The 15664-nt window shown below is 37.3% G+C and overlaps 1 protein-coding gene across 1 annotated transcript; it reads right to left on the reverse strand.

The window, feature by feature from the left end:
- Positions 1-5417: 5417 nt before the first annotated feature.
- On the reverse strand, positions 5418-8530 carry zgc:171579 (uncharacterized protein LOC557116 homolog). Its single transcript, XM_056254892.1, has 2 exons — positions 8456-8530; positions 5418-6726 (listed from the first exon to the last, which is right to left on the reverse strand). The coding sequence occupies exon 2, from the start codon at positions 6717-6719 to the stop codon at positions 5706-5708; it is 1014 nt and encodes a 337-aa protein (XP_056110867.1). The 5' UTR covers positions 6720-6726; positions 8456-8530; the 3' UTR covers positions 5418-5705.
- Positions 8531-15664: the final 7134 nt, after the last annotated feature.

A 15664-nucleotide genomic window follows, 5' to 3' on the forward strand; every position in this document is an offset into this window, starting at 1 on the left:
TATGAACTAAAAAAAACTGTCAAATATGAAATGTTTAGTTTAGCTACTTACATCTCGCACTTGACTGTACACTGAAGCGTCGAGTCTCGCTGCTAAAATTCGCGCTCAGCTTCTGTGAACATAAAGCCCGCCTACTTTGATTTGATTGGTCATCTCAAATATTCTGACATTGACGAGCAGTGACAGACCAATGAGGCTCAGATGAACACGCACGCACACACACACACACCCTGTCCTCTGTTTCTGACGTGCGCTCTGCTCGGCGCCGCTGCGGATTGAAGATGAACAACGCGCTGAATCTGATTATAACAAGACTGAAGAAATAAAAAATTATCAGGGAGGAAAAATCTGAGGGGGCACGTGCCCCCTCACTTTGAATGGGCATGACGCCACTGAGCCTACTGAACTTCAAATCAAATGACAACATCATATTTTGATCAGTGGCCAAACCATTTTTGTTTTGGGGGTGGGGGGGTGGGGGGGGGGGGGGGGGGGGGGGTTCTTGACCACTATTTCAAGGACAATTAGGAAGAAAACAAATAAAAAGCTTTTATGTAACTCAAATATTAGATATTTATTCAACAAATATGCCTATTTTATTTATATTTTTAACAATTATGGGGTTCTGGGGTAACAAATAACAGTTCTGGGCCCCCCTCCCTACCCTGGGCCCAGGACAACAGACCCGTTTGTCCCCCCCCTGTCGGCGGGCCTGGATAGATGGATAGATGGATAGATGATATATAGATGGATAGATGGATAGATGGATAGATAGATAGATAGATAGATAGATGGATAGATGGATAGATAGATAGATAGATAGATAGATAGATAGATAGATAGATAGATAGATAGATAGATAGATAGATGGATAGATGGATAGATAGATAGATAGATAGATAGATAGATAGATAGATAGATAGATAGATAGATAGATGGATAGATGATATATAGATGGATAGATGGATAGATGGATAGATAGATAGATAGATAGATAGATAGATAGATAGATAGATGATAGATAGATAGATGGATGGATAGATAAATGATAGATAGATAGATAGATAGATAGATAGATAGATAGATAGATAGATAGATAGATAGATAGATAGATAGATAGCTGATAGATGGATGGATGGATAGATGGATAGATAGCTGATAGATAGATGGATGGATGGATAGATGGATAGATAGCTGATAGATAGATAGATAGATAGATAGATAGATAGATAGATAGATAGATAGATAGCTGATAGATGGATGGATGGATGGATAGATAGATAGATAGATAGATAGATAGATAGATAGATAGATAGATAGATAGATAGATAGATAGATAGATAGATAGATAGATAGATAGATAGATAGATAGATAGATAAAACAATTTTGTTCCTATAGTGTATAGTGCTTTGGTCCTATATATTTTGTAAATAAAGTGGAATTATAATTGTTTTGAGTCAGAAAGAGTCTAAATGCAGGAAACTTTTCACAGTTCTTATACCCCTGTCATGATCAGTTAAGCAACGGCAAGGTCCTACTGGGTGTAAATATGGTCAATGTGACTTCTTGGAACAACAGCTGCAAAATAAGATAGCTGTGGTGGTTTTGACACCTTCCCAGCAAAAGAACAAACAAGTGATATCATAATCACTAGACAAGTTGTGAACATTTGGTACTTCGATTCAAAGAAACCACGTCAACTCATGCAAATAACAGCTGAAGTGAGATATCAGCTTGTTTCAGCAGTTATTGGAAACATTTTTTTATCATGTCTTCAGAACAAAGGTTAACTAAGATATACAGTAGATATGTTATAGATAATATAGATAAAAAAAACATTAATCAATAAACACAAGGAAATATTTTTGATTAATATAATTAACTATAAACAGGAAGATTTTTTCTTTGCAATATGCAATTTATTTCTTCTACAGCGTACTACAGTGAAGTACAGAACTATAAAGAGTCAGAAAGTTTATAGCAAAACTCTGACGTCTCATGATTTTGAAACAGTTCAAATAATACATTAAGGCATTTATTCAATGTATTCTTTTAATTCTCTGATCATATAAAGCACAAAGAAAGCTATAAGATTTGATCTGTGTAATACTGCTACATATTTTTTGGTCCTTTTCCAGAGAGAATAGCATGTGGGTAGTCATATGTTACAGTTGGTCTGCCTACACTCTTCCATAAAATATGATCAAATACAGATTTCAATAGAAGGAAAACTTTGACAACTTTTGAAGATATAGTCAAAGAAGCAGCACATTAACAACACGGCTGGCGTGAACATATATTGTGGCTTTGAAATGCAATGCCTTTTCAAAGATTTTCAGATTTTTGAGGAGACTGCGAGGGAATCAACCAATGATATAACACAGAATGTCTCAAAAGTTCCTGTATTGCTGAGGAACTTGGATAAAAGCTTTCATGGCAGGAATAAAGATGAAATGAACCAGATGGTCATAATATTTCTTTAAAGCTATGTGTGGTTCTTGTTGGAAGTGCAAAAATATTATCTCTGGAAGCATCCACAGTAAATATATCACATACAGGTAATGCAAAATAAAAAAAATTAAATAAAAATCCACTATACCAATTGTGTTTGCTGCTAAAACCTCAGTGCAAACATAGGAAATATTACACAGAATATACAATATAAAACAGACATACGTTGCAACTCAGACACAGTAAAGACACAAAACAATATCACAAATAATATAAAGTGTGGTCAGTGCCTTCCTCTAGAGTTATTGCATTTGTGGGAATCTGCAGCCAAAAACAATTCTTCATAGTGGGCTTTATCCTCAGGTTCATTGCACTAAAAGAAAAGAAGATATTTTCTTCTCTAATGGTCTCAAAGCAAGCTGCGACCCTTGGCAAGCCACGTCTCTGCCTTGCTTTTGCAGTTGATGGCAGTTGGTGGAATAATTAATTCTGGCACAAAAATCTCACAGTGAGACATACTGCACTTGGAGATCTAAATTCTGCCAACTTGATTTTTCCCAAAAAGACATTGCTGGAAAGTGACTTGTTGCCATTTCACATAGGAATAGCTTTCGGATACAGATCATGAAATCACGTGGGAACTTATTTCTCTGGTCAAACCTCAGCTTCCTGTGAACATGAGTCACAATGATGCTATTATTATTTTACTTTGAGAAAGGATTTAAATCAAAAGAAAATGATGTCATGAAAGTGCTAACTGGCCGGATGGCACCACTAGACACAGTCCCAACTCTTCAGCAATAAAATTAAATAATAATCTTTGTGTAAGTTGCTTGCCAACATTATTGTGCCAGTTGGGTGGTTATTAAAATAAAATTAAAATAAAAAAAATCTTTGTTTTGACAGAAAAAATATAAACAGGAAAGAAGACTCATTTAGCTGCTGGGGGAAACTTGTTCGCTTAAAATATATATTTTTCACTATACAAAATGATTAACCACACAAATTAGCCAGTGTATATTGCTGAGACCATAATGAATAGAACCATTAATTCAGTTCCAACAGTACAGACATGGAAATGATCGACAGACAAATAAACTAAAATAAAATAATATCATTAAGACAGTGATGACACACATACATAGCAGAAATACACCATCCGGCAGGGTCTAATGGGGCTATGCTAATTAGCAAAAAAATTGACTACTGTATATTATATTGCACAGATCCGGTCTTTTGTCCCACCTGTTTACATTTACTTCAGACTCGACTGCTATTCAATATCTGTGTTTACATTAATCCCCGCCCAAAATAATTCTGTTGGTGATCACTTTACTGTGCAACATGGTTGACCCTCAGGTTTTAAATGTCTGTAAATAACTGAGATTGTGAAAAGAGAGATAAAAGAGAGATTGTGAGTGTGAATTACCTGCATCCGTCTGTATGTTATTGTGAAGCTTGTTAGTTTATTTACAAAAACAGTGAAGTCATCACCTCATTGCAGAGAGGCCTATAGCTTTCAGTAGAAACAGTTTTATTTAAAAGAATTCACAGGGCAAAGATTTAAAACTAGTTTCTATGCTCCCAAATATTTTTTAATCTTAACTATAAAATATACACCTAAGTAAAAAAATAAAATAAAGAAAAGCTGTGAGTTTTAGTGCGAGCTGATATAGGCATGTCTGCTTCTTAATACGCCATTACAAAACAACCTTTGTGGGCAAACGTTTCCACCTCGCCTTGAGGTGGCTTGGGATTCCAAAGTGGAAATGGATGTTAAAACCATATTTGGAAGTGGCTCAGAACGGATGCGGGGAAAAAAACGGATCTCGTGCGGATTTTTGTGTTTACACATGTGCAACAAATTCTGATCTGTGTCAGTTGTGAGTAAAAAAAAAAAAGATTTTTTGTGTCAGTGTAAACAGTATGGTCAAAAGTCTATTTTAACTCTTTTCCTGCCATTGACTAGCCTGGAAATCCAGACCCAAATCCGAAAGATTAAGGGTCTGGCTTTGAGTAATGAAAATCGGCCAACTCAAGGGGCGGCACCAAGCATGCATTTGAAAATCTCACTGCACGCAATTGGATAACACTACGACCAATCACAACAATACGCCCCATACGCTTAGCTACCAGAGGAGCTAACTGGTATATTAGACTCTTGCCGTATCCGGTCGGCAAAACAGCAAAAACGTCCTTTTTGCAAAGGAACGATTCGAGCGCCGTCTTCTGTTCCTCTTTTAGATAAAAAGCCAAGTCTAACTCGTTCATTGTAGCGGCCAAAGCCATTTCAAACAACTGGTGTTCATCCATAGCCATCTTGCAATGTTTACTATTGACTTCGACGTCACAGCGCTGTCGTCATCTGTTTAGCTCGCCTCTGGCCCGCCTATATCAGATACACCGATGTGATTGGTGCAGCTCGGCTACAAGGGCATAGTTAATGAGCATCATTACTCAATGCCAGAGTGACTCGCTGAGCAAATTCTGGATTTTCAGGGTAGCCATTGACAGCAATTTCCGACTTTCCGTGTTTTCACTGTTATACGGCAAGGGGCGCTATGACACACCTTCTGAAAGTGTCCTGAATCTCCTGATCAAAACACAGGCAACGAAGAAACAAGTGATAGCATATGTGAGCAAATGCATTGTAAAATAACGCGATCATCAACATTTAACAGCCTATAAATCAAAACTGCCTAATGTTACTGAATAAAATGTCGACCCAGGAAGAGGTATAGGACTGTGAAGCTTTGGAGGAGTTGATGGACCCGATCTACTCCATCTATGTGTTGATCATAGTTCTGAATCCGATCTGGATGTAGCCTTTGATTAAAAAAAAAAAGTTTTTCTCGATTTTCTTAGCTTTTTTTTTTTTTGCTTAAAATGTTGCTTTTTTTAATGAAACTTACCCACATTCAAGTGTGGATAAAAAAAGAATGCATTAAGCTTTAGAATAAAACGTTTTTTTTTGTTTTTTTTTTAAGCTGAAGGTCTGTTCTTTCTTTCGATACATTGCATGTTCCGATATTCATACAACAAAATATTCTAGGGGCCAATAAATGTTTGTGAAAATGATAAAAAAATGCTGGCGGTGACTGGCAACTTTTTTTTCTTTTAAACGCTGGTGGGAAAAGAGTTAAATGATGGCTCCACCATAGATCCTATTATATGGCCTCATGAGTTTGGCATAGTTTCATAGTTATTTGTCCAAATTGTATTTCAAATACTGTATATAACCAGGGGTAAATATTTAATCACAGTCTTGACTGGAGCATGTTGGTTTCTCTGTCCGACACGATTTGGTCCTCGATCTCCTCAGGCAGGGCAAGTAGTTCCCAGCGGTGTCACGGAAGTCTCTGCGGAGAAAGATGTAAAACACAGGATCCAGCAAGCTGTTAAGGCTCAGAAAGCCTCGTGTTAACTGATAGGGCACAAACACAGCCTTCTCCCAAACGCACGCATTGCTGTGTATCAGCAGTCCAACGTACTTCACACAGCCGATGAAATGATAGGGCCCCAGCACCGTGACAAATACAGCCACTAGAAGGGTGAGCAGACCCCTGATACTCCTCTTATCCTCGGATAAAAGCGTGTTGATTGCCATCAGTGAGCGGACGGTCTCTCTGTGGAGACCAACAATGAAGCTCAGGGGTATGATGAAGGACACAAGCAGAGTAATCAGCCTGTAGGTGATGAAACTACCCTCTGAGGGATACTTCTCGATACAAAGAGTGTAATTTTCCTGCTTGGGAAAGAGCTTGTCAAAAGCGATGGTAGGTGGCACCGCAATTAGTATCCAAATGGCGAGTGCTATCCAGGGGGCAAACCTCAAGTTACGCAGATGCTTAAAGCTGAGAGGTCTAGCGATGGCCAGATGACGCTCTAGAGCGATGATACACATGAAGAAGATGCCCGCGTAAATGCTAATGTAAAAAATCAGACCCGTAAACTGACAACTCCGGGTTCCGAAGCGCCAATAGTGTCCGTTGGCATAATAGTCTATCCATAAAGGCAAAATCAGGAGTTGAATTAGATCTGCGATCAGCAGGTTGATGACGTACACGGGTAGAACGTTCTCTGATTGGATTAGTTTGTAGAGCCCAAAAAGCGCCAACAGGTTCAAAGGGGTGCCAATGATGAAGAAGATTCCATACAGGATGGGAAGGAAGATGCCGTCTTGACTGAAGTCGATTCTGCAAGCATTTCCCACAGCTGATAGGACGCTCAGGTTGGTGAGGGCACTTACATCGAAGTGGTTCTCCATCTTTTGGCTATAACGGAGTGGTATTCTGTTATTTACATGGTTTTGAAGCATATTCACAAAACAAATAAAAGTTTGTTTTGCTACTGACAAGCATTTATGTAACAGTTTCATCTGTAGTATAAATTAATTTATGCAGCATTATGCATGGGGAATAAACATTTACAGAACAAGTATTTCAAACTCCTGTAGGGGGAATTCACTAAGAATGAATTGCAGAGTTTTAGTTCCCACTTCACATGAGGAATTATATACAGTAAATCCAACACATTCTCATCCATTGGCGTCATATAGGTGACGCCATATGACGTTTCGTCGAAATCTTACGCACATGGCATCCTTTAGCGTCAATATAACACGCACTGTTATGGGTAGGTTTAGGTCTGGGGTAGGGTTACGGTTATGACGCCTTGGGATCTGCATCTCATATTGACGCTAAACGATGCCATGTGCGTCGGATTTAGACGAAATGTCTAAAGCGTCACCTGTATGACGCCTTGGGTTCTGTGTCTCATATTGACGCTAAAGGATGCCATGTGCGTAAGATTTCGACGAAATGTCAAAAGCGTCACATGTATGACGCCTTGGAATGAGAACGGGCTGGTAAATCAGGTAATGGCACAAATATGCCAACATACTCAATGAATTTGAATGCAATTTGCATGACACAACTTACATTTATGCACTTAACAGTTGCTTTTATCTAAAGTGACTACCAATTCATCCAATCTATAAATTTTTAGAGAAGCACTTGTTTACTTCAATCGAACCCCTTTGGCATAGCAAGTGCCATTTTCAACGTAGAGGAACTGGACTGGAACTATATAGCATCGCTCTATCCATATAAAGAGCATAAATTCTATAGAAAGAAGGCAGGTTTTATCAAAAGAAAGATTTATAAGTGATTTCACAAGTTCACACTTACATACAATTAGAGTGGATAAGGTGTAATGCGTATTTGGCGTGCTGTCCGGGGAGAGGGCTCCGAGCTCGGAGTTTGGCCCGAACCCAGAGTACTCCCCCCTATGTAAGTGTTTAGGACTAGAAGTGTGGAGAAGGGGCGGAGGAGGGATGCTGCTAAACTTTCAATGGAGTGAGGTGAGATTGCTGAATCTATATATACCCAACACATTCTCATCCTTTGGCGTCATATAGGTGACGCCATATGACATTTCGTCGAAATCTTACGCACATGGCATCCTTTAGCGTCAATATAACACGCACTGTTATGGGTAGGTTTAGGTCTGGGGTAGGGTTACGGTTATGACGCCTTGGGATCTGCATCTCATATTGACGCTAAACGATGCCATGTGCGTCGGATTTGGACGAGCGTCACCTGTATGAGGCCTTGGGTTCTGCGTCTCATATTGATGCTAAAGGATGCCATGTACGTAAGATTTCGACGAAATGTACAAAGCGTCACATGTATGACGCCAAAGGATGAGAACGGGCTGATATACCTCTTATCATTGATTGCTGGGTGCACTCCACTCGTGTTAATTAACTGAACGTGCTCCTCCCGAACTTTGTTAATAAAACATAATTTAATTTAATGTGGTACAGCACTATTTCAGCACATTTAGTCACTGGTTAAACTGCATTGTGGGTGGTTTCTGGGGAAAATAAAAGTATTTACACAACTGGCAAAACTGTTTAGTGAATTTGCTATTGTAAATTCTCATAAGACTGATATCTTAAATCCAAAGAATAAATATGAATAAATAAATAAAATGACTCACCCTAAAGGTTCCGATAGAAAACTTAACTGCTGCTGACTTCAGAGACAAGACAACCCAATTCACCGCATTTGCCACAGGAAAATAAAAAATGAGGACTTCACACTCATTCAGTGTGAATGAGCTCAGCCACAGATGCACATTAGCACGTGACTAACCTCGACTCACGAATACATGAGGAAATGTGTCAGGAGGATGTGATGTTACTTATTGCAGAGGCTTTACCGACATTTGACCAACTACACAAAAAAACACATTTGAGCCATACATCCATGTGAAACATACAAACATACATGCATACATAAATATTTAACTTAACTTACCTTAATTTTAATTAAAAAACTTTCCAAAAAATACAAATGCACTCAGTAATTTCGGTTTGTAAAAAAAAAAAAAAAAAATGCCGGTGGCATTATAGAAATGCTCTGTCAGCCACACTTAAATGTATTACCATTTTAGACCTGTTCTATGTAAAATAAAGCTGGCAACTGAGCAACTTTTAATGCCAGAACTGGATTTAAAATATTAATTTTTTTAATTCATCCATCAAATCCCCATAAAGGTAGTGACATTTCGAAGCACTAACAAGATCTAAACATGACAATAATTATTAGTGTGCACTGCATTTGAAAAGCTGCAAGATGAATTCAAAGACGTGTTACACGTGGGGAAGAAGACTGCCTGTTCATGTGTCAAAGAACTGGTTAAAGTGATGTCAAAGACACGTACAATGCTGGTGTCAGACATTGAATTGCCTCTTCATAGAATGCAGCTTGGCATGAACCTGGAAAATGAAGGGTAGATTAAAGCTTGGAGCATGTAAGAACTGGTTGGAATTTAAAAAAAAAAACATTTTAAGGGTGACTGCATACATATTTCATACTCACAGGCCAGGAACTATAAAACTGCACAGCTTCTACAGTATCTGCTTTTGAAGGTTGTATCAGTCCCCGGGTGATCTAGAACTCTAGGTAACACTTTTCAAGCAGTCTGAAGTGGCATTTCTTCAGGTTGTTGGCGAGTCCAGCCTGAGGGAGCTCCTCCAGCAGCCTCAAGAGTTGAAGCAGATGTTTGCCTCATCCTTCAGAGAGGATGAATGCATTGTACAGTTATTGTACAGTTGTACATTTCATACGGTGATTTCTTGTGAAGGTCTTAGAAGAAAGTCCCCAGGTCCTTTGAAAGGAGGGACATCACCTGGTAAACCATGTCATGGGTTCAATCTCAAAAGAAAACATACTAACAGATTTAAAATGTATAAATGCACTATAACAGAGGTTTTCTAACTGAGGTTCTCTTTTAAAATGGTTTTGCACCAAATGCCAACTATTAAAATTATTCACAATTTATTACATTGTATTAAGTTGACTTTTTTTTCTGCCCAGGATTGAAGATAGGCAATATTATTAATTAACACTTTTTTAATTGGCCTGGTTGAAACTCTCTTCACATCCTGATAGCAATCAATAATAGGTGCTCTCTCTCTATATATATATATATACACACACACAGTGCATAGCATAAGTGAACACACCCATGCTAAAGTTGACTAAAAAGAGGAATAAAAAATCATCTTTTGGAAATTGATCTTTATGCCTTAATTTAAAAAAATGAGGAAAACTCCAACCTTTAGAGACACTGATTTTCTTTGTGAATGAATAATGTATCGTAAAAAAATAAATGGTCTTCCTTAAAATACAGGGGACATAAGTCAGGACACCCCTATGTTAAATTAGAGGCAGGCAGATTTTTATTTTTAAAGGCCAGTTATTTCATGGATCCAGGATACTGTGCATCCTGATAAAGTTCCCTTGGTCTTTGGAATTAAAATAGCCCCACATCATCACATACCCTTCACCATACCTAGAGATTGGCATGGTTTTATTTCAGTTAATAGCTGTATTGATTTGCATTGAGAGATGATCTTATGGAAAGTATCCTGAGGCTGAAACCAGCACATACAGTGTGAGTAGGTTATGAATATTTAATTTTGCTAAACATTATTAAATTTATCCAATATATTGAAGAGATCTTTTTGAAAGATATTGGTTTCCTCATCCACTTATTGAGCACTTGAGCTTTACTGAGACTTGAGTGTTTGTAGACGTTTAATAGGCTGTTGTGTCGACCTTGATTTATTGCTACATGCCTCCTCCAAACGACATGAACCCGCACAGCAGAGTGTCATTAGAGATGGCGTTAAATTGCCTCATGTCTCAAAGCGTATATTACAATAATAATGAATGTAAACAACTTGCAGAGTTCTTACTTGTACCACACGACTGCTGCATATTCCTTTCTGCGTTCAAAGCTAGCTTGCTATAGCTAGCCTTTCCGAAATTGCCTACCCTACCTTTAATGTTTGATGTATAAACCCGAAGAGAAAAAATTTTGGTCAATTCAAATGTATATGTAAAGTGCTTATGCACAGTAAATATTGTTCCAAAGCAATGTGTTCAAATTACTGCATTGAACATATTTTTTTTTAAATAACACTATACCTGTGCAATCCCTGCTACACCTATCACATCAGATAAAAGTGTCTGTCAAATGCATAAATGTAAAGTAAATGTAGAAGTATGTAATTTGCTCACCACAGACTTCCAAGCAATTTTGCCAACATGACGGCACACAAGTGTATAATTGTCAGAACTGGCATAGTCTCGCGTAGCCAGACCTTCAGACTGACAGCTGAAGGTCTGGAATTCATAGCAGCTTTCTTTGGCCAAGGCCCGCCCATAAGGCCGTTTGTCCGACATGTAAAACAACCAATTACAGTTCGTTTCGTTCAGCGTCACGTTTCTGGGCGTGGAAATGTCCCCACAACAACAGACCAGCGTGCAACAAGTCAGTCAGCATAGAAAATCAAAGAAGGAGAAGAAAACTTCAAGAGTCTATGCCGTGAACCTCGCATACTTTTGAGAATCCTACGTTTAGCTGATCTTGATAAATGCTCATTGTCACTCATGTAAACACAACAGTTTTTCTTCCGCAATCACACGTCTGCGCTTTGTTTCCTGGCGACCGAAAATAAACGCGACACTCGCACCCCCCGGAAATCCGATCAAATTCAACCAATCAGATGACGACTTCGACATTCCTGAAGTGTTTCCAGTTAAGTGTACCATATGCATCAGACGTTTAGCCAACGTTCCGTGGGCGTGACGTCTGAGGCTGAGACTAGAACTGGCACAGCCAATGTGAGACCTAAAAGCATTTAGCTGTTTGTTATGAGTTCATTCACCTGCAGATCAATGGGCAACAAAAAATAAGCCTAAGAGGAGTGAACTTTCAATAAAACTATTGATTTCTACAGTGAAAAGACTTACAATATGTCAAGGCGCAGCTTTGCCGATGTACACAGCTTGGTTTAAGTGTCAGGACTGGCCAAATGCAGTTTGAGCAAAATAGCAAAGCAATCTTCAATGTTCCCTGCGAGGAACAAACAAGCACAGTGCACAGCATCCTTCTGTCACAATTGTGTCCCTCGCTCAATCAATAACAGAGCATTCAGAGACTTTATAAAAAGCCATTGATGTCTAGAGATAATGCAATATTATAATATGGTGGATCTTTCTTTTCTCAGCCCAACAGATGCACTCATGCTATTAACATACATCGATGATTTAGTACACAGATAACTGAATTGTCTCTTTAATTAACAAATCAATACGGTGACTGCTTTCTGCTGTTGAAGTGAAAAGGTCATCGGTGTGTCTTTGTAGGCTGAATAATTGAATTTACATGGATTAAAGAAATTTTGAAGAAGTTTAACATTCATCTGTGGCCAGACCTGTTAAATAAACCCATTGCAGGTGATCTGAGACACAATGGCCCTGGTGATTCATGACCAAACTGTAAGCGCTCTACCTCCGGAGGTCCCATCTGCAGGGGTTGCTTGCATGCAATACATAAGGGGTGAAATTGTAGTTGATGCATGAGCACTCTGTGAACCAATAGTATTTGGCCTAAAGAAAACAGCATGACAAAATGCACTTGCAGAGAATTCTGCCTCCACATTTGTTACAAGGCCGCTTGCAAGACATAAATGAAAAGGCTGGCAGAAGAAAGGCTTGTTCACGGTGACTTTGACATAGTGATTTCATAGGTATGCTTTGCTGGGACTTATGGTGGTGACCCATTTTATTTGGTTTCTGTTTTGTTCAAAGTGGGGGTGGTAAGATAATTTTACTTTAAAAGCCTAGACTGAACATGGAAATGTATTGAATCATTGAACATTTCATTGACATTACCGCATGTTCAGTATTCAATCTTCATAATAGAGTCATCGATATACAACAATCTAAAAACTAGAACTTTTAAGCTTTAACGTCAACCTGCATCGTCATTGTATTCTTACATTACTTAAGAAAAATGACTTTCCTTGCATGGAAAACAAAAAGAGATGTTTCATGGTTGTCCCTGGTCCCTATACACCTTCATTTGATTGACCTCATTCTGCGTTTTACAGAAGGAAAAGGGTTTGGAAACTACATCAAATTGGGCAAATAATGACAGAATTTTTATTTTGAGGTCAACTATCCCTTTAATTTATATATCAGTACAATACAAATGCTATATTCTAAGGAGAGGGGAAAGTTGTTATGGCTTTTTTTTTTCATTGACTCTTTATATCTGTCTGTTCAGACTCATTTATCTTACTGGAATTACTCTCAAACCTCATTTTCTTTGTAAATGTCCTTATGAATATTTACAAAACCTTCGGCATGCATTAATGGGTCGTGGAAGACTACATATTTGATATTTACAACTTCACCAAATATTTTTAAGGAACTCAGAGTTCTGTGTTTGCTTTGTTTCCATGAGGATCCAAAATTAAATGGCAACTTGCAAGTAATATTACACTTTAAACCACAGCATAAAAAATCGTAACATTGAATTCAGGGAAGGAAATTTTGATTACTTCACAAAGAGTATAGCGTGAAAAAAAGGAACCTACTTTTTCTTCTAACTGATGTAGAAATGATGTTTCACTTTCTAAAAATATTATGTTGTTGTTAGCCAAACTGTCTTAGTTTGGGGAATAGATTAAATAGAGAAATTCCAAACCATCAGAACTTCTGCTTTATGACATTTTTCATGGTATCATCAGATAGTAATATATAGTCATCTGCAATATTCTGTTGCAAAAGATAGAAAGAAAGAGAAAAAATGAAGCAGGTATGGACAAAATGTGGTAAAACTTTAAAAAAGTCGTATTTGTTGACATTAGTTAATGCATTACAAACTAACCATGTATTTTTACAGAATGTATTAATCCTTAGTAATGTTAATAAAAATTCAATTGTTCACTATGTGTTCATGTTAGTTCACAGCTATAGTGCATTAACTAATGTCAACACATTTTGGTTTTAAAAACTGTATTAGTAAATATTGAAAATAACAAGATTAATAAATGCTGTAGAGGTATTGTTCTGTTAACAAATTAAACCTTACTGTAAAGTGTTACTCAAAACTTCCTATTCAGTACCTTTTGAACTTTGTAACTTAAAAATAATATGTATAATGTGCATGTGTTGTAATTTCAAGCAATGTTTGTATAAAAGGATATACAATACTTTCAGAAATGCGCTCTGGTCAAGCTCAGACATTTAAATTTGATGACTTGATTTGTTTACACACTGTCTAGAAAATCAACTTACCAGGATGCTTACAGGATTGGACCTATATATGAAAACAGAGAACTAGAGTTAGACATAACTCTGAAATTTTGAAATTATCATACTGAATTCTGTAATTGTATCAGAATTTGTTCCTGTTTTAGAGCCCTAATTATGTCACTCCTTGGATAATTATGTCATTACTCAGACAAAAGCAGCAAAAACATTTTAAAATATGTGCACTGTATTGTAGGATTAACCCATGTGACTCATTTGTCTGCTGTGTCTACAGCAGCATTGTCGACCTTTAGGTAGAAATAGTCCTTCCATCTGTATAAAAAGAAAAGATGCTGTCTACTATGTAGAAGTGTATAGCTCCACACATTAAACATGTACACTCACAGGAGAAACCTTGACCCATTTGAATGAGTTATAGGCCGTGGGTTTATACTGACAGACTGACAAATGACAGCAGCAGAACCTTTTTCATTATCCATGTGAATACCAACTGGAAGATAGAACTACAGCTGATCAGACTGAATTGATTGTACTTTCCAAAATGATAGACCATAATCTAATATAATGAGTATGAAAGAAAGCACTGTGCTAGGACAGAATACCCTGTGATGCAGAGAAAAACAATCCTGAAATTCTTACATGTCCTCTACAAAGAGATTTGCTCGTTTTGTACTGAAAATAGAATACACAAATGTAACTGAACACTGGAGACTATTGTCTTGGCAACCATGTGCTTTATTTTACTGCCTACAGTTAGATTTAAGTAAGCGGTCGTGCGTTTTTTTTTTCTTTTTATCAAAGATTCTATTCAGAGCATGGTAATTCCAAGCAAATGAGAAAGAAAACACTTTTAAAGTGGTTAATTATCTCATTACTTTCTCTTAACAAAACCTTTTCTATAATAATAATTTGTTTGTAGATGCCACTTGGTTTGACATTTTATTTAATGCAATGATTCATATATTCATACAAGCGACTAGAGGACAGAATTCACAAAAATTATTATAGAGAAAAAAGTTTTTGTGAAAATTTGACCCAAACTTTCGTAATTGCTGAAATACAGCCCTTGTGACAACTGCCTCCCACAAAACAAATAATAATAAAAAATCCTAACGAAGTCTTTAAAATCACTGATGAAATAATTTAATTTTCATTCATTCATTCATTATTTATTTGTAGAGCACATTTAAAACAACTCATGGTTGACCAAAGTGCTGAACAGGACAGATTAATCAGTAAAAGGATAATACAATAAAATTAATCGATACAATTACAAGCAATGGAATAAATAATACATTAAATATAATACAATTGAAGGTTAATAAAGTGCATTAAGGATCTACGTTTAGAAAGTGTTTTTTAAGCTTTAATTTGAAAGTAGCAAATGACGAAACTGTTCTGATTGATAGTAGTAGACTATTCCATAATTTGGGGCCTGCTACTTCAAAAGCTCGGTCACCTCGATGTTTCAGTCTCGATCTACGCACAGAGAGCAAGGTTACTAGACCTAAGTGACCTGGGTGGATTGTGGTAGTGTATTAAGTCAGATAAGTACCCAGGTGCTAGGCCGTGT

The sequence above is a fragment of the Rhinichthys klamathensis genome, unplaced genomic scaffold (assembly GCF_029890125.1).
Source record: "Rhinichthys klamathensis goyatoka isolate OS25496 unplaced genomic scaffold, OSU_Roscu_1.1 h1tg000115l_1, whole genome shotgun sequence".
NCBI lineage: Eukaryota > Metazoa > Chordata > Actinopteri > Cypriniformes > Leuciscidae > Rhinichthys > Rhinichthys klamathensis.

Coding starts and splice junctions, on each gene's coding strand:
- zgc:171579 (XM_056254892.1), bottom strand. CDS start 6,719: ATGGAGAACCACTTCGATGTAAGTGCCCTCACCAACCTGAGCGTCCTA.